This window comes from Notolepis coatsorum, assembly GCF_963971535.1.
Source record: "Notolepis coatsorum genome assembly, chromosome: 12".
Taxonomy (NCBI): domain Eukaryota; kingdom Metazoa; phylum Chordata; class Actinopteri; order Aulopiformes; family Paralepididae; genus Notolepis; species Notolepis coatsorum.
The window spans coordinates 52,912,488-52,934,710 of record NC_140176.1 but is presented as its reverse complement, the minus strand read 5'-3'; the positions used below and the strand labels follow the sequence as shown (position 1 = coordinate 52,934,710).

General features: G+C 43.5%; 1 protein-coding gene across 2 annotated transcripts; it reads left to right on the top strand.

The window, feature by feature from the left end:
• The first annotated feature begins 3,383 nt into the window (after positions 1 to 3,383).
• On the top strand, positions 3,384 to 21,433 carry cdk13 (cyclin dependent kinase 13). 2 transcript variants are annotated; one of them, XM_084326556.1, is made up of 15 exons: positions 3,384 to 4,093; positions 4,324 to 5,439; positions 5,976 to 6,545; positions 8,352 to 8,525; positions 8,643 to 8,782; positions 9,135 to 9,305; positions 10,672 to 10,861; positions 11,023 to 11,079; positions 11,705 to 11,806; positions 12,375 to 12,452; positions 14,007 to 14,123; positions 14,226 to 14,357; positions 17,168 to 17,364; positions 19,100 to 19,609; positions 19,748 to 21,433. In XM_084326556.1, the coding sequence occupies exons 2-15, from the start codon at positions 4,328 to 4,330 to the stop codon at positions 20,446 to 20,448; spliced, it is 4,251 nt and encodes a 1,416-aa protein (XP_084182682.1). In that variant the 5' UTR covers positions 3,384 to 4,093; positions 4,324 to 4,327; the 3' UTR covers positions 20,449 to 21,433. The 2 variants fall into 2 exon arrangements, with proteins under 2 accessions (XP_084182682.1, XP_084182683.1); XM_084326557.1 differs by lacking the exon at positions 3,384 to 4,093 and having other exon boundaries at positions 4,118 to 5,439.
• Positions 21,434 to 22,223: the final 790 nt, after the last annotated feature.

Sequence of the window (22,223 nt, the reverse complement as noted above, 5' to 3'; positions counted from 1 at the left end):
GTTCGCTGCAGATCCTCCTTCCCTGTCCAACAGGCTGGTCGCGCCGCCTGAGTGCAGCCAGCCTGAGCCAACGTGCCAACAACACTGTTTTTTTCACTGGTAGTTTGTGGAAATTAACCAACTTTCCTCTCTCTCACATGGTAAAATTAGTTTGAACAGCCAGGAGCAATACAAACAGAACCACCGCGGTCCCGTTGTTTTGTAGGCAACATTTTATTTACTGACTGACCCATTCACTATAGGCAGCTAACCAGCAGTGTATACACCAAACAAGCCCCATGACGTCAGCAACAAAATGGCCGCGCCCATAATGATAAATGCTTCAAAAATGCACATAACAAATCGTTTTTTCTTAGAAACTGCTTATTTTTATAACGTTATATTTAATAAAGCGTATATATTATAAAGCCATTTTTTCTGTGGCTTATCTAAATACTAATGTGATGCTATGAATATGTATTTATCGCACTGCTTCATCTCCACTTTAATGGACTCTATCTTAGTTATAACTTAAGAAAGGTAAGAGTAGCCTACACACTTTGAAATGTTCTTTACTGTTTAGCCTTAATGTTTCTAAGTTACAGTTATAACCAGCCCTGTAAGTGCTGTCTTATTGAGAAGGATATGTGGTGTCTCCATTAGGCCTGTAGACGGAGCTCTAACATAGAGTATGTGTTACACCTGGCTGGGTGTGCTCCTGTGTGACACACAAAGTAGAGTGTATGACTGAGCAAGGCAGCTCTTGGTATGGATGTGAATAAAGCAAGACGCTAGTACTAAAGTGTCCATTCCTCGTTCTTACTACGACATAACACCACACTTTCACAATTTCCCCGCGCGGAATTGTCTATTTTTTGTCTGTCTAATTGTCTATTTTTTTTTTAATTTAAATGTTTTTATTAAAAACGAAGGTTTGAACGTCCGTTCGAAGAACCCTGACGAAGTTTGAATCCCAAAAACAGGCTTCGGGGACAGCCTTACCAAACATATTATTTATATTATTCAAATGGGACTCAAACATGTTCTGTTGTGATGTCACAGTATGATGTCATAACAGCACATTCTAGAACATTTGTGATGTCACACTACAGTATGATGTCATATATAACATTCTAGAACATTTGTGATGTCACAGTATGGTGTCATAATAGAACATTCTAGAACATTTGTGATGTCACAGTATGATGTCATAATAGAACATTTTAGAACATTTGTTGTCTATATTCAACAATTCTCTCAGAAGATCTCTCAGAAGACTTGTGGACTGTCGGGTGTTTTTTGTTCCATGTTTGTGTCTGCTTTCGGAGCCTGAGGGGGTGATTTTTTTGGTGGGTGTTGACAATTATTTGACATTTTTCAAAAAACAGCTTATATTCTGGGGGTTTTAATGCAGTTTTATAGGGCCTTTTTATTAGGCGGATTTAGGTGTCAATGGGTTAATGCTACGGCATTGGTTAAGGGCAGAACGGAGAGGATTGGGATGATGACAGGAGGAGCAGAGAGGAAGGAGACAGCCAGGAGGAGCAGAGAGGAAGGAGACAGAGACGATAGTAATGTGTTTTGAAGATGAGAAGAAGAAGAAGAAGAAGAAGAAGAAGAAGAAGAAGAAGAAGAAGAAGAAGAAGAAGAAGAAGAAGAAGAAGAAGAAGAAGAAGAAGAAGAAGAAGAAGAAGAAGAAGAAGAAGAAGAAGAAGAAGAAGAAGAAGAAGAAGAAGAAGAAGAAGAAGAAGAAGAAGAAGAAGAAGAAGAATGTAAACAATCAAAAGTTGATTTACCAGAGACCATACTATGGAAACCATACGAACTGAGGAGGGCAGTAATACGCCATGTCTACACTACCGGAAATTCAAAAGAAGAAGAAGAAGATCTCATTGTGCATCTTTGAACAGTACTGAACAGATAGACTAAACAACATAGATTGAAGCCTGCATTTCTCAACCAAGGTGCCTTGTGCCGTCGGTTGTGTGATAGTAAAGGGTTAACCTTCTGAGGATAGAAGCTTCTTCTGAGTCTCTCTGTGCTTGCCATGAGACTCCGGTATCGCTTGCCTGACCGCAGCAGTTCAAATTGAACCGTTTGTCCTTATGCCGCGCCCCCTTTTTGTATCTTTTGAACCGTTTGTCATAGAGACAATACAGACCCTCTCTCGTTGGCCGGCGGTGCACAGGCATCACCCACACTTTCACAATTTTCCAGTGGGGAATTGTCTATTTTTTGTCTATTTGTCTAATTGTCTTTTTTTATTTATTTATTTATTTATTAAAAACGAAGGTTCGAATGTCCGTTCGAAGAACCCTGACGAAGTTTGAATCCCAAAAACAGGCTTCGGGGACAGCCTTACCAAATATTATTAATATTATTTATATTATTCAAATGGAACTCAAGCATGTTCCGTTGTGATGTCACAGTATGATGTCATAATAGAACATTTGTGATGGCACAGTATGATGTCATAATAGAACATTCTAGAACATTTGTGATGTCACAGTATGATGTCATAATATAACATTCTAGAACATTTGTGATGTCACAGTATGATGTCATAATATAACATTCTAGAACATTTGTGATGTCACAGTATGATGTGACAGAGCCAGCCTCTTTGAACAGTACTGAACAGATGGACTAAACAACATAGATTGAAGCCTGCATTCTCAACCAAGGTGCCTTGTGCTGTCGGTTGTGTGATAGTAAAGGGTTAACCTTCTGTAGTCTGGCAGTGAAAGGGTTACGGTTCAACAACATTATATTGTCATTATATTGTAAAAAAAAAAAACAATTTAAATAATAATGGTAAATGTCTTGGGAGAGTGGGAAGCCTTCATCTGATAAGTTGATGAACGTGATTTACTTGAAAAATGTAAGGCTGACAACTTCAAGATGACAAGGGCTAATCAGTGCCAGCATAACCGGAACACATATACCACTTCAACATAACCTTTAGTGGTCAATTAATGAGGGTTGAATTCTCCTAAGCACTGATATACAAGAATGTAGTTATGTGTAGTTTTACTTTTCAGTATAAAATATGTGTACTTTTATACCAGTGTACTCTGGGTAGGCCATTTCTGTTTTTACTGAATAAAGGAACTGTGTACTTCTTCCACCACTGTAATTTAATATTACCTCATTGTCATATTAAGTTTACTGTGCAGGGTTTGTATACAGCCTTGCAAGCACTAGCTTGCACTCACTAATCATCAATAGCTATCTGAAACATAAATATTTGATTCCATCATTAGCCTGGACATTAACAAAGATCGCACTTGTGGTGACGTACCCACTGCTCTGGATTACGCAGGCGGGTATCATTGGTCACAACAGCGACGCACAAGGCCTACTGTTTGAAAGCTCTCGGGGCCCAGGCGAGCTGTAATGTCAGCTACTTTGCGAACAAAGTTCAAACATTTGGATGCAAATTCAAGTAACTGCTTGACCAATTAAACAGAAAATAACACTGTATCGCGTTTTTTTAAACTGTGCAGTTGCGAATAGGATTACCCAGCCCGTCTGGATATGTGGCAGCAGATGTGTTTGTGAATGTTTTATTGAATCTACCGGAGTTGACTTGGAAGTCCACACGCAAGGAGAAAGAAAGCTAACTAGCTAGCCGTTAGCTATCCAGCCAACTCGCGTGTGCTAGTTACTTCCTTGTTGCTCGTTGGGAGTGCGATGGAAGAAGGCGTAAAGAAGTTTGTGAGCAGGGGGGAAAGAGTTGTTACTTTTACTTTGATCACGTTTATTGAATGGATTTAAACGCCCACATAATCGGTGGCATTTGTGAAGAACTCACTTTTCAACAAATCGGGAGTCTTCGGGCCTGCTGTGCACACTGAGCACGGAATGGAATGCGACCGTCTAGCTGGACACCGTTGCTAGCGAGTGACGGCTACTACTAGCTAACGTTGGCTAACTCGTCTAGCTAGCATTCGCTAGCCGATCAGGGGAGATGTTCAGCTCTGGAATACAATGATCGATCAACCAGATGGCTCACTAACTAAACTCGTTGTTGTGGAATTGGATCGGATCGTGGATGTTACTGGTGCCAAATGTGATGGATTACCATCTGGGATATAGCTCGCTGCTCCTGCTGGTTAGTCATTATTAGCTTCCAGCTAGCTAGCTGTGGAATGCTAACGTCCTGCTAGTGAGTTAGCTGACGTTAGCTTAGCTATGCATGTCGCTGTCACGTTAGCTAACTAGCTTGCTACCCGGTTAACGTCACGTTAGCCAAATGTCTTGTTTTTATTGTGTGGACCAAGGATCATAGTTTAGGCGAAAGTGAAAACAAATAATAACACTAAGCCTTGTTGTATTTCATAGATAAATGCCTAATTCAGAGGTGCTCCGCGAGGCCCGGGGAAGGAGCCCCTCGGCACAGAGACATGCTGCTAACAGACGCAGTGATCCTGGAAGCGGTGTCGTCCAGAGGCACAGAGACAAGAGGCGGACATCGGCTTCCAGGAAGAAGAAACGCAGACAGGCCAGGGGGGACAGAGACCCCTGGCACACCGGCACACAGGTAGAACTCGGCGGTGAACGGAAGAAGGGCGCCTTCCGGAGAGAAGGTGAACTCGGGACAGTGGTGGAATATGACGACGTGAGCTCCCAGTCGGAGCGCTTCTCTGGGAGTCCCTCTCCCAAACTTGACAGGCTGTCGGTGGACCGACTCAGCGAAGTGGACTTGGTTGACCACAACGGACCGTCGTTCCCGGACAGAAGACACCACCAGAGAGGCCGTGGTGTGGTGCACCCCGCAAAGGACGCGCAAACCAGGGGGGCATCGGAGAGAAGCAGACCGGACAAGGAGCCGAGGAGAAAGGACCGCCAGAGCCGCGAGCGAGACGCTGTGAAAGCCCGTAGTGGAAGTGGCGTGAGCGGCTCTAAAAACAACCGCGACACTACAAGAAACAGCGACAGAAACGGGAAAAGGACACCTGCAACTCAGCCCCCATTGTCTGTGGATAAAAGGGATTCTAAGAGTCACAGGAGTAAAACGAGAGCTGACAAGGAACCCCCGTCTGCATACAGGGATGCACCTCAATCATACAGAGACGACCGTGACGAACTCAGGGCCTACAGGAGGAGTCCTGGTTTCAAAGCAGAAAGTCCCTATGGGACATCACATTCATACGGATACCAGTCTCCTAGTGGTAGCTACAACCAGTTGATAACTAGACGAAGCCCCTCTTATGGGAATAAAAGACTGTCCCCTAGTTCAGCATACCACACCCGAGACCCAGAGGTTTATGGTGCCTATAACATTTCAAAGTCACCCAGTACATACTCTAGCAACAAAAGAAAGCGGTCCCCCACCAGCCCAGCACACTGGCGCAGGTCCCCAAGTTATGGCCGGCACAGTCCATATGAACAAGGGGAACTGGGCACAAGTCCCTATGGAAACCGGAGGAGATCACGAAGCCCAAGTCCAGATGTCAGGTAAGTTGCCTGCCAAATGACTTGTGTGTTAAGGACTCGCCTCTTTTTCTCTTATGGTGATTGTGTCGAAATGCATTATTAGCCCAATATCCTCTCCTGTCATAGTTGTGACTTCTGAAATGACTGACGTTGGTTTGGTTTATGGCCTAAGTAGGATTTTTGCGTTGTGTTGTCCAGTTATGCTTATGGTACGTGCAAATCCGTTCATCTCACTGGCAGGCCCATTCCTCAGATCAAATGGCTTTTTTTCTTTAAGATTCCTCACATGCATTCATTACACAACGTGAGCCCGAGGGGTGTAATACTTAGTTAGCTTGTTTGATATATTCATCTCTCACCTCATCTTCTCAGTTCAGAGTGCCGTAAGCCTTCGTTGATTCTATTCAGTATTCATTCATTCAATATTGACATTCAGTCATTTCAAAACTCTAGCTAACATAATGCCAGTTAAATAAAACCGACACTGAATGTCTTAAATGTCTTGTGATGGAGAAAGAGAATCTAAGAAAGCATGTACTTTGTCTGTCCTTTTGCAGGCGGTCTGCGAGGTCCCGTAGCAGAAGTCCATATTCATCCACAAGACATTCGCGCTCCCGCAGCCGCCACCGCCACTCGCGCTCCCGCAGCCGAGCTTCGAGCCTCTCGCCCAGCGCCCTCACTTTCCAGAGCAGTCTGGCCGCCGAGCTCAGCAAGCAGAAGAAGGCCAAAGCTGCGGAGGCGGCCGCCAAGGCCAAGAGCTCCAGCAAGAACTCCACGCCCACCATGGGCCCCTCTGCCCACCAGCCCAGTCCCAAGTCCAACCACGCGCCCAGGAAGGGCCGCCCTCCCTCTCCGCCGCAACCTGAGAAGGGCCCCAGGACCCCCGTGTCCAGCCAGCCTCAGTCTCCCCCCGACAGGCCCTCCAAGAGGACGGCCGAGCACCAGCCTAACCGGGACAGGGAGCGAGACGGGAAGGGGAAAGACGAGCCCATGCATCGTGACAAGAGGAAAGCGCCAGCATCTGGACCAGGCAAAGAGAAGGAGCGAGGGACCGCCCCAGTCATCTTGGCGCTGTCGTCTCTGTTGCTGCCCCCAAACATTCTTGAGCACATACAGAAAGGAGACAGGTATTGGTTCATTGGTGATTTGCTTTTATCAGCCATTGTTATGTCTTTTATATAGAGTTGTTCCGATACCGATACCAGTATTGGAATTGCCTCCGATACAGCCTAAAATGCTGGTATCGGTATCGGCGAGTACACGTCCAAGTCTACCCTCCGATCCCATATGACGTAATTTATCAACAACACGTGCGGTATCCTCCTGCTGAGAGTGAGCATTATAAAACAAACATGTTTTTAATCGAGCGTGAATTAAAGTGTCAATGCTGTTTGTCATTTTCACAGCAGATACTTTCTTAAATGCCATCGTCCCGACAGAGCGGTGTTGACGGGGAGCTCTGATGTATTAGCTTGCTGGTGTTATTAGCATTAGCTGAAGCGCTAGTTTTAGCTTAACGTTACCTTGGCTAAAGTTGGGGCTATTCATAATCCAGCAATAATGGTTGCAGACCTGCAAGCAAAGTACAGCAATTTGGCAAAGGAGTATTCCAAGGTAAATCACTTTTTCACCAGTAAGTTACTGGCAGTAACGTTACATTATTTCCATCTAGCTCATCGACCTCTCGCACGCAATTAATGACATGTTGCGGACAGCCATACCGGTGACAATGTTTAGCTTTTAGTGCCAAAGGATAAGAGTCTGAGGCGGAGTCTCAAAAGAGAATGTTGAATATTTATTTTGCATCGAAAATCCCAACATACACGCTACTACTAGCCAGAGCCTCTGCAGACTGGATAACAAGTGCAACAACGTATAACGTCCGTGCGGAACCAATGTCCCAACAACCTTTCCGTGGGTGAACTCATTGAGCATAGTTGTCAATTAATGATACTAATACTAATCTATACAATCACCTGTTGTTGAATAAATACCATTATACTTCCTAGTTATTACTAAAAAACAGTATATATAAAACAGTATCTGTAGCTGTAAAAAAGAAAATTATTTTTAATATTTCTTTTTTTAATGTATGCACTGGTATCGGATCAGTATCGGTATCGGCCGATACCCAAAGCTTAGGTATCGGAATAGGATCGAGAAGGAAAAAATGGTATCGCAACATCTCTACTTTTATATATCTCAAACCTAGCTTCCCTCGAGGGAACAGTTGTGATTCGAGGATCTAGAAAAGGGTGGTGGCTTTGAGATGGGTCAATTCTCTTCACTCGTGCTGTGACATCCTCCAGGCACGACGCAATTAACACAAGTAGATTTCTTGAACTGATTTTAATGAAGCTTGTCCAATCTCCATCCAAACCGTACACAATACATACAAATGATACAATTAACAATTGAAAGCACATCAAAAACGTAGCTAAACATCAACCGTCAATATTAACTGTCAACATATAACGAAAATCATCATCCATAGAAATAAATACCGTATTGGCTGTGTGCCAGTATAAGAGAACATTGAGAAGTTCTGGTGTTGTTTATGTCTTTCGTCTTTGTCCTTTTTCTTGTTAGATTGTCTTGTTAGACAACTATCTTTATTTACTTGCTAGAATTGACCGCAAAGTCAATACAGCCATCCATCAGGTCATGTCAGGACTCAAAGCGAGCAGGCGGAAACACGTCACCAGATATTAAGTGAGACAAAGTCTCGTGAAACTAAATAATTACACAAGTAAAAAGAAATCATGTGCTATTCAAATTATCTATATAAAACCATATGAAATACAATGAAATACAATCACGTGTATTATCAATATGTAAAATAAACATATAAAATTGTAAGCGAAAATAACTATAAACTGTATGTAACCATTGCTGCATTTACACGTGCCCTCTCTTTTACTTTTTCTCTCCAGTCTGAAGGACGGCTCATCATCGCTTTTGGGGAAGAAGAAGCAGCTGGAGCGAAAGGCCCGCCAACTCCTGACCGACCTGCCTCTTCCTCCCGAGCTTCTCTGTGGCTCAACGTCCCCCCCGCACAGCCCACACGAGGATAAAAAGGCCCAAATGTCACTTCGCCGCAGGCCTAAGTATGTCCCCGATCAAGGTGGTCGCATACAATATTTACAGTAATGATCTCATTCTGCGTTTTTTTTGCTCAGTCACTGCAGTTCCTCTCATATGTTTTTGTTTCTTTTAATCCCCAGAATCTGCGGCCCGCGGTTCGGTGAGATCAATGAGACTGAGATCGATTGGGGAAAACGTTGTGTGGACAAGTTTGAGATCATTGGAATCACGGGGGAGGGCACCTATGGTCAGGTGTACAAGGCAAAAGACAAAGACACTGGTGATTGTTTTAAATAGTTTCTCACATATCTATGTTTTTATTGCAAATGGAAATTAATGTGGTGTTTTGTGACGTACATAAAACTATCGTACAAAGTAATTTGTTGAAATTTGTTGCATTATAACTACTACTAACTATAACTATCTTCACACTTCCACACTGTCTTGTGTGTACACTGTAGCACTCAACTGTGTGCACACTGTAGCACTCAACACTTTGATGAACATTGTTATTCAGCTCATTTGAGTTGTGCCCTTCCTGATGACTTGTCGTACAGAACTTGTGAGTCGCTTTGGATAAAAGCGTCAGCTAAATGACTAAATGTAAATCTTATCCCTCCTCCATGGTACAGCCGAAATGGTGGCTTTGAAGAAGGTCCGACTGGATAACGAGAAGGAGGGATTCCCTATCACAGCCATCAGAGAGATCAAGATCTTGCGACAACTCAACCACAAAAGCATCATCAACATGAAGGAGATTGTCACAGACAAAGAGGATGCAGTGGACTTCAAGAACGACAAAGGTACTTTTTTACTGGGCATCTCTGAGGCCTGTGTGTGATGATGTGATGAGGAAACCCACAACCCCCACGTATCGACTGCAACCACTTCAGTTCATATTGTCCTTACTGATTATTAGGGCTGTCTTAAATAAAGTGTTTCGTTTGTCTAAGATTTAAAAAGGTTTAAACTTTACAGCACTGACAAAGTTGAACAAAGTGCTGTACAAGTCCCACAACATAAAAAAAATATATAAAATTAAAATAAACATTTTATATATTTTTTTGTATTCTCGAAGCTTCGAATTAAAATCGAATCTAGGCCCTAGTAGGTCAGCCCTACTGATTATTAACAAGGCCTGTGTTTTTCAGTGGTGAAAAGTAACTAAGTATTTTTACTCAAGTACGGTACTTAACATGTTAAGCTGTAACCCTGCTGTTTTGATCATAAATCGATCAATACAGGCCGTATTAGATCCCACGTGGGGTATCATTGGAAAGCCACACATTGGCTACAACCCTGTCCAAATATTTTCAAGATCGCCAAATGATTGACGGAGCTAGAGCCCCGGGAGTTGGGGGTGGTAATGTGTACTTTGGTGCACGCCTCACATTTCGGCATGTAACTCGAGAACCGCTGAACGGATTTTGTTGCCTGAAACGGCAATCGACAGGCAACAAATAGGGCTTTAATTATATATATTGTATTAAAAGAAATTCACACCCGAACGGCTTGAGGTCGGCAAAGTGGCACGTCGCGAATCGTCCTCGAGGGCCCACATGTGCCCTTGGTTAATGTTGTGTTTTCTTTTTCAAATGTAGCCAAGAGTAAAGACCATAACCCTATCAAAACAGCAGTCAAAGTGTATATTTAAATGTTTACCAATGTTTTTAAACCTCTTAACGCATCCAGTGCCACGCCTCTTACTCATCATTAACCCCTCATTTCACCTATTAACCCCATGTAAACGATCACCTTGTTTGTAGAGCTATAACCATATTATAGCTATGGATACAGTGCTATAGTCATTTGACATTGGGTTTCTTCCGGTCAAGATGCAAAAAAGATTTCCCCCCCCCCATCCATACGTTCCCGTGTTATACCGTGGTGAATATAAGTATGGTTTTAGGGCGGTCTATTGTAATCCATGAAATTCTGAGTAATAGCCCTACACGTCCATTACATTGTGGACTCTAGCGTTCCTCGCCTGAACCCGCTATTGTTCCGGATTCAAGTCCACATTATCGGCATTATGTTCCATGAAAGGGGGGGGGGGGGGGGGGGGGGGCGTTTTAAACGACTAAGAGACTATAAAACGTTTATAACAAAACATTTAGTTATAAACCCCTGATGACTGATTAAACAAAAGCCTTCCATCTCCTATCCCAGGTGCGTTCTACCTTGTGTTTGAATACATGGACCACGACCTCATGGGCCTGCTGGAGTCCGGCCTGGTTCACTTCAACGAGAGCCACATCAAGTCTTTCATGCGCCAGTTGCTGGAGGGTCTTGATTATTGCCACAAGAAGAACTTCCTCCACAGAGACATCAAGTGCTCCAACATCCTGCTCAACAACAAGTGAGTTGGTTGGGACATGGACGCAATCTGTCTCGCAGCGCTTATTTGTTCATTTGGTATGACATTTTTTTATTTTGTGAATGGGAGGAAAAGTGTTGTGAATATCTTTCTCCCTCATTAGCGGTCAAATAAAGTGTTGTGAATATCTTTCTCCTCATTAGGGGTCAAATCAAGCTGGCAGACTTTGGCCTGGCTCGGCTGTATAACTCAGAGGAGAGGTGAGAGACTTCTGTTAACGCCTGTTCTGACCTGCTTATTTTGACCCTTATTTAGCTTCAGCTACCAGAAGCACATTAGACTTGATGAGCTGTATTGCTTTACCAGTGACTTGCCATATTGAAAACAGTAGCAACGCCTATTGATAAAGTGGTATATAAATATTCATAGCTTTCATGAAATACACAAAGTAGGTGAGAAGAATGACAATGCCTTATTGATGTAAAACTATTATTAACCTCACTCCAATCGCTTCTTTGTGTATGATACTCACAAATCTAATTCAAATATTAATGATAAAATGTACATATTATAACCACATCATGGCAGCCATAAAATGCTTACAATTAACATGTTTATTGTGTATTGTATTTGCTAATAACCAGTGATACATCTTCATTTCACCTCATATCAATAATATATATTATTATTATTATTATTATTATTATTATTATTATTATTATTATTATAATATATATATATTTTAAATTTACATTCAACTGGCAGTTTGGTAGTCAAATAATTATTATACTTTCTTCAAATTTCAATATTGAAATTAATTGTGATAACCCTAGTGCTGATGAACAGATACTCATGTCTTTATACATTCCTGTTTTTCCCTCCAAGTCGACCATATACCAACAAGGTGATCACACTGTGGTACCGCCCCCCTGAGTTGCTCCTTGGAGAAGAGAGATACACACCTGCTATTGACGTGTGGAGCTGTGGGTAAGGGTGATGATTAAATAGATTTAATCTCCGATCTCCATATTGAACAATCTCTTCAATGACGATACAGAAATGTTAAATCAACTTTGCCGCCATCTTTATAACGGGGACTAAGACCTGACCCCTATGTCTTTGAATAGGGCGGCATCCATATCTAACGATCTGTCATACATATCATAGTTTTTCTTTCATATTTGAAGTCACTGGTAAATTATTGGCAACATTGAATGATTAATTTGGTCAAAAGGGAACATTTTGTGATGGAAGTATTTTTTCCACCTAGACCAGCTTCTACACATGTGCCATCCAGTGGTTTCTTCAACAGAATCTTTACTCAACATAACATTTAATTATTTTCTTTGAATGTGTTTTTTTCTAGCAAGTAGTGCGTTGTTGCCGCCATCTTTACTGTTCACAATGGATCAGTCCATTCGTAACTCCCCACAGTGCTCCATCTCTTCTGTATATACACGGTCTCTGGTTAAATGTCATTATGTCCGTCCTAGATGCATTCTCCTCAGTATATAGACTGTCTCTGGTTAAATGTCATTCTGTCTCATCATCCTAGATGCATTCTGGGGGAACTGTTCACAAAGAAACCCATATTTCAAGCCAATCAGGAGCTCGCTCAGTTGGAGCTGATTAGGTAAGTAAAATCCTGCTGAAAGTGGTAAAAAAAAAACAAGACCGTCAGTCTTAGCAGCAGCGTGGACAGCCAGTAACCAATGTATCATCCTCTATAACCACAGAATTCTAAACAAGTAATCCTCCACAGTGCCAGCAGTCTAATGTAATGATGTGATGCACTGACAAAAGTGATATTGCACACCACATAACACGCAGAGTCGCGAAGCGGTCGCCCCACGTTCGATTCCCCGACCCAGTGGCCATATGCTGCATGTCTTCCCCTCTTCTCCTCCCGTTTCACCCTCTCTCCTCTGTCGGTCCTGCGTGGCCAAAGGGTCCTGCGTTGACTAAAAAAGCTGAAAATGCTATAAATAATTAAAAAAAATAATAATAATAATAAAAAGTGATATTTCACTGTATACTCTGTAAAATGTCCTACAAATAGAATCAAAGTCTTTGGCAACATTTGTATTTAGCTAGCCAGCTATAGCACGGTTGAAATAGTTTTGCATACGAGAAGTGATAAGAAACTTCTCATAACTTCTAAAAAGTGTTATTAGTGAAATTATGAGTTGATATCTCGGCGCATCCCGGCGGAAACCTGATGAATTAGATGGAAACAAAGGGATCATATCTCACGGCTCGAACAATATTTCAGCGCTTCCCGGCGGAAACCTGATTAATTAGACGGAAACAAAGGGATTAGGGATGTCCGATATTGGCATTAAAATGTGATATCGGCAATTATCTGTATAGTTTTTTTTTTTACATTTATTTAACCTTTATTTACCCAGGCAAGCAAGTAAGAACAAATTCAGATTTAATTTATTGTCAAAAGTATGCATAATGTTGTGTTAATTCCACTACAAGAGATATGTAATGTTAATTACCTGAAATTATTCCGTTTTTTGGGGCGTGAAACCCTGCATATATCGGTATCGGTTGATATCGGTATCGGAAATTAAGAGTTGGACAATATCGGTATCGGTAAAAAAAGCCAATATTTATTAACTTAATTTATTAACTTATTTCTTAAAAATAAATACAAACATTTTCAAACTTTCTTTCTCAGTGGAAGTCAGTTAATCTTTCAGTTTCATTCTGATTAATGACTAAATAGATACCATAAGAAATACCGGTACTATGTACCGGTATATGATGATAAATGTGGATTACCGGTACCTTTTGACATAAAATACCCCATGCAATGGAAATGACAAAACGTTTGTAAATTACCAGCTATCTTTGTTAACTCATTCTACGCCAGCCACGATACTGCAAATTAAGGTGAAAAAAAGTTATTAAAGTATTTTTCACTAGCTTGGTTTACATGATGCAGCACGTACAAAAATGTGAGAATGTAATATTTATTGATGGTTTTGATGATTGCTTTATATGTTTCATGAAACTGCAGCAGTCTAGGCTATTTTCAACAGGGGTGTCCTGCCTTAAACTCGCATTTTCACAAACGTTTGTTTGAGTTTTAAAGTTCAAGATTGTCCTGTTGTCATGTCAACAAAGAGGAAAACGGTGTTCCATTGTGATCTCAAACAAATTAACCTGTCTCCTGCAGTCGTATCTGTGGCAGCCCCTGCCCTGCTGTCTGGCCAGATGTGATAAAGCTGCCCTACTTCAACACCATGAAACCAAAGAAACAGTACCGCAGACGATTACGAGAGGAGTTTGCTTTGTAAGTAAAAGAAATTACAACAACTTGGCTCAATTGTTGTGTAAAGGACAAGCCCTCCCGCTGTGCCTTTTCACTAAGCTCTCGATGCCTCTCTTTTGTCAGTATTCCTCCCTCAGCCTTGGACCTGTTTGACCACATGCTGAATCTGGACCCCAGCAAACGCTGTACAGCTGAACAGGCCCTGGGCAGTGAATTCCTCAAGGACGTGGACCCAGACAAGATGCCCCCACCAGAGTAAGTTTCAGTCCCATGCCAACGTATAGACCACTGCACTTCCGCGTTACATTGAGCTCATGGAGGAGAGAGCGGTGGGAGAAAATGAATGAATGTGGATGAGAGCCTTGCCATTAAGTGGTTGTAGATACGGCTGTGGGGGTGTTGGAGACATGATCCAATAATACTTTTATACGTTTGAGTCTCCAGAACACGGAGAGACCAATCCCACATCGATCTGCACTTTCTTGGCCGAGCTATAGTAACTTTTTCGCACCTACTCCCGAACTACACATGCGCAGATTGATGAACCTAGACTCCGTGGGCAATCTGCGTATGCGTAGTTCTGGAGTAGGTGCGGATTGGTCACTCCGTATTCAGGAGACTCAGGCGTATAAAAGTCTATTGGATCATGTCTCCAGCACCCCCACAGCCGTAGCTACAATCACTTAATGGCAAGGCTCTCATCCACATTCATTAATTGTCTCCCCCCGCTCTTTCTACCATGATTTCAGAATACCAGAAGTGTTGCGGTGGTCTATTAACTCAATGGACGCCACGCAGTTGAGCATCGTTTGTACTTACCACGCCAAGCTCTAATAGATAGGAATAAGTGGCAGTGTTTGCAGGGCTATAACTATTCTATATTATAGCTATGGATACAATATAATGGCCCATTTGACATCGACTATCTATCGTTCAATATGTGAACAAGAAATAATTGTTTCATTCATACATTCCCATTTTATACCGTGGTGAATATGAGTATAGTTTTATAGTTATCCTGTCTAATCCCAGAAACGACGCTCCTTCGCAGCAATACGTGCATTTCGCTAAAAGTGTTGCCGTTTCTCACCTGTACACGCTACTATTTCGAAATCAAATCTATATTATCGGTATTATGTTTCATCATGAATGCATGCGTTTTTTGATGCTTTGATCATCACCAACGGCATACGTTGTGGAGTAATGTTACACACATATGTTGTGATCGAGGTGAAGTCATGGTTGGATCACAGCAGGATTGATATCATATAGCCCTTACCTTCACTAGGATGTACCCCAAAAAGAATAGTCCAATTATCTGATTGCGAGTCCCAGTATTGGTGTTGATCGTGTCGCCAACATAATCCGCCACACATCATGCATCGGGAGCATTTCACGCTTCTCAATCCGATCGGGACAACCGCTCTACTTGCCAGACAAAGAAAAGTCCGACCGGAGACATTTGATCGACGCACAGACCAAGATATAATGTTTCAAAGGGTGCTTGATACTGCTACCTGGGTGCATGCGGCCGGTGTTGCACTTTGGCATTCTCAGGATGATTCCCCAAGTCAGCCAGAAGATCCTTAAGAACTTCTACTCATGTACAATAGAGAGCATCTTGACCGGCAACATCACCTCCTGGTTTGGGAATAGCACTGCACAAGACCGAAGCAGACTACAAAGAGTGACACGTTCAGCCGAACGCACAATTGGAGGGGGGCTCCCCACCCTCCAGAACATTTACTACAAGCGTTGCAAGGGCAAGGCTAAGAGAATCATTAAAGACTCCAGTCACCCGAACAACTGCCTCTTTGAACTGCTGCGGTCAGGCAAGCGATACCGGAGTCTCAAGGCGAGCACAGAAAGACTCAGAAGTAGCTTCTATCCCCAGGCCATCAGGCTGCTAAACGAACAATGAATGAACACTACACAACAACAACAACCACCAAACGCACATAGCACACACATCCACACGCACACACTCACTTTAAACAAACACACTGTAGCACCCACTCCACACACTTTATAGCACACACCCACTTTAAACAAACACACTGTAGCACCCACTCCCCACACTTTATATTTATGGATGAAGGATTGCACTACAACTCGTACACCTTACTGTAAATTGTACCTAAAATTGTACCTCATCCCATTTCTGCTTTGCACTAGATAGTACTGTACATTAGTACACTGCATAGTATTGTGTATTGTATATTATATGGTAACTCAGAACATTGTACATATGTCTATACCGAACACTGTGACCTCATTTTCTTCTTCTAAATTCATGCTATATTATGTTATTATGTTATTTGATACTATCTTGTCTAGCACAGTCTCTGGAGCGTAACAGTAAGAAGCATTTTGTATGAAAGTATTCTGTACTTCTGTATGACAACTATTAAAGAACTTGAACTTGAACCCCGAGTCCGTGTGCCTGTAATGAATGGAAATATCGAATAAAAGAAATAACGATGAAAACCCGACTATACTCGGGTTTTCGGGGGTCCTGGCACTCAACGCATGGCGAGATAACCCGACTATCATCGGGTCTGGCGTCCAAAGAGTTAAAGGGGCAGTTTGCCAATTTGTTTTAGCCTCGATCCTATTTTCCTGTTGTGAGGAGGACATGTGATAACCAGGTGTGAATCTTACCAACATGTTCTGTGCCTCGAGACCCTGGCCACATCGGCCCTCTGAGATGATATCACCTGGCGGAGAGCAGACCTCTGTTGAACTCTATTTTCTCAACCATTTTGAACTGTAGTAGGCCCAACATTTCTTTTTTGAGGAAATGGTGTCTGCAGTTCACTAGAGGTCTGCTCTCCTCCGGGTGACGTCATCCAGCAGAGTTTCTGCAACGCAGCCGAGCTCTCGAGACACAGAATACAAGTTTTTATGTCGGAACATCTCAACTCACAACACAACAGTAGGATTCAGGTTAAAGACATGGGCGAAACGCCCCTCTTTTGTTCAACTGTTTTTCTATCAAAGTTTCCAGGTGCCATATATTTTCTCACCTCTGGTCCCGACTCTCCTTTCCTCTACCCTTCTCCCAGTCTCCCTCTGTGGCAGGACTGTCACGAGCTGTGGAGCAAGAAACGTCGGAGACAGAAGCAGATGCCAGAGGAGCTGGCCGCCCCTAAAGCGCCCCGGAAGGAGCTGGGCCACGACGACAGCCGCAGTAACACTCCACAGGGCTTCCCTGCTCCTGGGGGCCTCAAGGCCCAGGCGGTGGCTGCTTCTGCTCTGCTGGGTGAGGCCCGTGTCCACTGGTGTGTCAAGAAATGGAAAATAGATAAATGAGAGGTGGCCCTATGGTTTCAAGTTGTATTATGATGATATAATAAACTATAATCAAAAGCCAAAAAGTGGGTTAGACTTTATTTACCGACCCCGATTTCCGATAGAAAATTTGCAATTTTTTTGCCTTTTTGGCGGATTCACAGCTGATTGAGATATTAAAGATTAAAGACCACCCAGAGATTAAAGATTGTTTTACAATTTATTTCAAGGTGAGCGTAATGTTGCAGAAGCACACACATAGCTCAGAATATTGTTTATTTTGCTAGAGAATGTTTGAGATGCAATTTCAAGTAGTTTACCATGCTAGTTAGCAATCGGAAATTAGCCTAGCATGCTAGCTAAGTTAGCCATGTAAATATTGCACACTGCAAAATGGTGGACTGAAATGCTGTGATTGCTAATAATTGTATCCATGTTCAGTTAATACAAATAATTGTATCAGACTATGTTTATTTAGTTGCAAGCTAACAGTTGTATTTAGTGAAGAAGAAAGCTGAGTCAGTGTTTAGAGGTATCACAGTGTTTGTCGGGTCTATCACAGTGTTTAGAGGGTGTTTAGAGGGTCAGTGTTTAGAGGGTCAGTGTTTACAGGGTCTATCACAGTGTTTAGAGGGTCTATCAGTGTATCAGAGTACCACACACTTCCGATTAATTCATTATTTATTTATGGTATTGTATGGTATGGCATTGTAACATGGTATGGGCTACCATACCAGGCTTAAGGTAGGGGTAGTAAGTCTGAATGAGGTCCCAGGATGTAGACAAGCAGCCATATATGAAAATGTATTTTGTGGAAATGGTGGAAATCTGCCAAAAAGGCAATTTATTTTTTAAATTTTTCTATCAAATCAGGGTAGGTAAATAAAGTCGAACCCACTTTTTGGCGTTTGATTATGGTTTATTATATCATAATACAACTTGAAACCACAGGGCCACCTCTTGACACACCCTTCCAGCCTCTCTCCTCATCCATAACCCGTGTCCCTTTTAAGAATGCTCTTGTCCACGCTACTCGTACTTGGTTATAGCTAATCTGCAGGCAAAGAATTCTGACCAATTCCTCAGACAAATGAGTTTCAAACAGGGCGGATAGGATTCTAAGCAACAAATTACAATGGCAATAGGAATAGGGGGCCATTGATTTATCGGCAGAACTCAAACTTGAAATATTTTTAAATCCTTAAACTGAATTCGACAACAACCTTCCCAATCAGAACACATCAGGACGCCTCCAAACAGGATGCCTGCCTTCCCGAAATGATTATTTTTGCGTTTCTTTAGTACTATCGATTTACTGTTGAGATATTATAAGAAATCTCAAATGTTGCCGCCTATTGATCCTTTACCCACTAGAATTCCTCAGATCTTTATTTATTTATTTTTTTACAAAAAGTGATTATAATAATATTTATTACAATCTTATTTTTTTATTATGTTTTTGGTAGATTTTTATTGTTTTTACTACCGGGCAGTCCGGTAGAGAGAGAGAGAGAGAGAGAGATAGAGAGGAAGAACGGGAGACAGAGCGGGGGGAAGTCATTCGGCAAAGGACGCCGGGTCCGGGAATCGAACCCGGGTCGGCCATATCGCGACGCAGCGCGTTGCATGGTTCGCCACTTGGGCGCCCATATTTATTATAATCTAATAAAATTATACATCTATGTTCTTGCATTTCCCCCCTACAGACCCGAAGGGGCCCAACTCTCAGCTGACTCAGGAGCAGCTGGCTGTCCTCCTCAACTTCCTGGGCCAGCCGAAGGGCGCCATCAACACTGCGCAGTTCGCCCAGGCCATGAGCTCCAAGGTCAACCCGGAGACCCTGCAGCAGCTCTCCAAAATCCTCCCCCCTGCCGACCCAGAGCGGCTTGCGGAGCCCCCCGTTCAGCCCGCGCCTGGCAAGCCCCCCCAGCCCGCCGCTTCGGGCGGAATGCCCCGGACGCCCCCCATGCCCAAGCCCCATTCGCCGCCTCCGTCGGCGCCGCCCGGAATCCCGGAGGGGGAGGCCGCGGCCGCGACCCAGACGGCCATGACCATGCTGATAGCGCAGCTGCTCCAGGCTCAGCAAGCTCCGAGGCAGGAACCCGGGGAGGGTGGAGAAGGAGCGGAGAGCGCCAACCCTCCAGCAGGTGCACCAGGGGGGCCTCCCCCCCCTCCAGAGGTCAAACATCCCCCGGAGCCCAGCCCCATCTCCCCAGGTATCCGTCCTCGAGCGGTTGTTTCTTCCTCATGTCGTTGAAATGTTAATGTGAAATGTTATTCTGACATCAGATGGATTAGAACTAGAACTCCCCGATCATATATGTACTAATAGTTGTCTATGCTCTGTCCCTCAGTGTCTGAGGTTGGCGGGGTGTCCATCCTGCCTCCGGACCAGAGACCCCCTGAGCCTCCAGAGCCGCCCCCGCACGCAGACTTGGATTACCGACAGCCACCCCCAGAGCACAAGACGGGCCACGTCTCGGCCATCGCGTCGTCGACAGGCGGAGTGGACGGAGGCCGGCCTCTGGAGCCAGAATACCCTCCTCTTCGCGGTGTGGAGGGGCCGTGCTACGGCGGAGACTACGGCCGCCCGCTGCCTCCTCTTCCCTTCCCTCCTGCGCGGTTCGGGGACAGCTACATGGGCCACATGCTAGGCGGCGGTCTGCCGGCCCATACCCTGAGGGAGGTGTTCAGCGGTGGGCCCTCCCAGCCCCCCGGTTCCTCCTCGGCCGTGGGGCCTCTCGCTCCGGCCCGCCCAGAGTCCTACCCTTCAGGCACGGCAGCCGCCGCCAGCAGCATGGTGTTCACCGGGGACAAGGACCACCGCTTTGAGTACAATCACAGCCCTCTGCCCGTGGAGGCACAGCCCAACCCCACTGCTATCCACCTGTACAACCACGCCATGGGCAGGAGCGACGGCGTAGCCCCTCCCCTGCCCCTCCCGCCACCGGGCCAATCCTGGGGCTCTCCCTCCCAGGCTCTGCCCCACCCGCTGGGCTTCGCTCCGCACGTGAACTCGGCAGCAGCGATCCGAGGTCGAGGACTGCCCTTCTGAAGACCGAGACTGTGACATGTGACAATGACATGGGCCCCGCTTGTGACAATGGACACAGACCGGCGGGACTCAAGATAAGGAGCCTGATGCCTCTCAGGCTAGACGGAGGGATCTAGAGATGCACACTTGATTTGTAATAAGTTAAAGAATCTGTAAGGCGTTGTATCCCTCCTCTATCTGGGATATGTTGCAGAAGGACAGAGAAATTGCAAAGGAGGAGCTTTTCTTGCTCATACCATTTTCATATTTTTTTGTAATCTATTCTGCTGTCTTTTAAATTAAACTTTTACCTTTTTTGAGTGTACATTTATCAGGCCAGGTATATTTTAAATCTCTACCTTAGCCTTTCTTTTATTTTTTTTTGCTCAAGGGCAGACTAGTATTAATGTTTTGCACTACTGACTCAAGTAGGCGGAAACTATTTTAGTTATGAAACGAAATGATGTGCTTTGTCTGCACAATTAGAATCATGACCAGTAATGTAGTTTCCTCTCTTTTGGCCAAGACTATGTTGAGATGATGGTTCAGTTAATTGGGTTCATGGCAGGGAGGGTTACTTGGGTGGGGGGGGGGTCAGTACTGTTGGATCCAGAGAGCCTGCTATCACTTGGGACGACTGCAGTAAAACTGATGGCTACTGAATGACTTGATGGAGAAAGGCTGTGTTTTACTTTAAAATATTCCCACAAGCCTTCTTGCCAATAGCCATTATAAAACCCTAAACACATTGAAAACACATCATGTAACTCAAGTTAAAAAAAGAAGAGACAAGCAGCAATGTCTTTGAACTAAAATGTTTTTGTTTCTCCCCTTGGCAAATGTTTATTAAAAGAAATGGCAGCCATGTATTATGGAAGTGTTATTTCTTTTCTTCAGTTTTTTTTCTTCTTTTTTTTGAATGACCTCCAGGCATATTTCTGACATGACTCTACTGCCTCATGCTGCACATGATAAATGATCAATAAACTTACAAATGTGAACCACTGGAGGGCAGTATCTTGTCACATACCGCCACATCCAACATTATTTGCACATTGCAGACCTCATCTTTTTCCTTTTAGAATGATGAATTGTGCCGTTTTATCCTAATGCAGGTTGACATGCAGTGCTGAGACTGAGGTAACAGTGCTGACAGTCTCCCCAGGACTGACTGATTGCACTACACCTCACTCTTTGCTGAATGGAGATTGCAGGATGTGATGCTATACGACATATTTCTGGCAATCTTTGGTAAGGCAACAGTTTAACATAAACAACGGCTACATCATAGCACAAATTATTTGTGCTATGTTGTAGCCGTTTATGTAAAACTTGACATAATGAAGCTGGTGTGTATTGTCTCTGTTTTGTGTGTTGCCCCATTTGCTGCCATTGTTAAAGGTGCTGTAAGTGGTATTTTCTTTGTTATAAATAAAATAAATTGTCTACATGTAAAAGGAATAGCTCTACATTCTGACAGCCGTCAGTAACATGGGTCTCAGTCCCTCTGCTCTGCAGTAAACAGAAAATATATTTGCTGGTATCCCGTTTATCCAATGAGGAGAGCACTCCACACAGCAAAAATCGTTGACAAAAATAAGAAATACAACTTGGTTATAAGCAAATATGTTTATTTTTACAAGTTTATTTTGAAACAAGTACAAATATCTAGTGTTCTCCTGACTGCAAGTGGGAAAGGATACCAGAACATTTATTTTCTGTTTACTGCAGAGACGAGATACTGGGACACCCATGTTACTGACCAGACACACTATACTAACAATACCACTTACAGC

Bases quoted from the DNA above. Each gene is read 5' to 3' on its own strand.
- cdk13 (XM_084326556.1), top strand. From the start codon at position 4,328: ATGCCTAATTCAGAGGTGCTCCGCGAGGCCCGGGGAAGGAGCCCCTCG. The intron at 9,306-10,671 runs GTACTTTTTTAC...CTCCTATCCCAG, and splicing joins GGACTTCAAGAACGACAAAG to GTGCGTTCTACCTTGTGTTT. The intron at 17,365-19,099 runs GTGAGGCCCGTG...TCCCCCCTACAG, and splicing joins GGCTGCTTCTGCTCTGCTGG to ACCCGAAGGGGCCCAACTCT.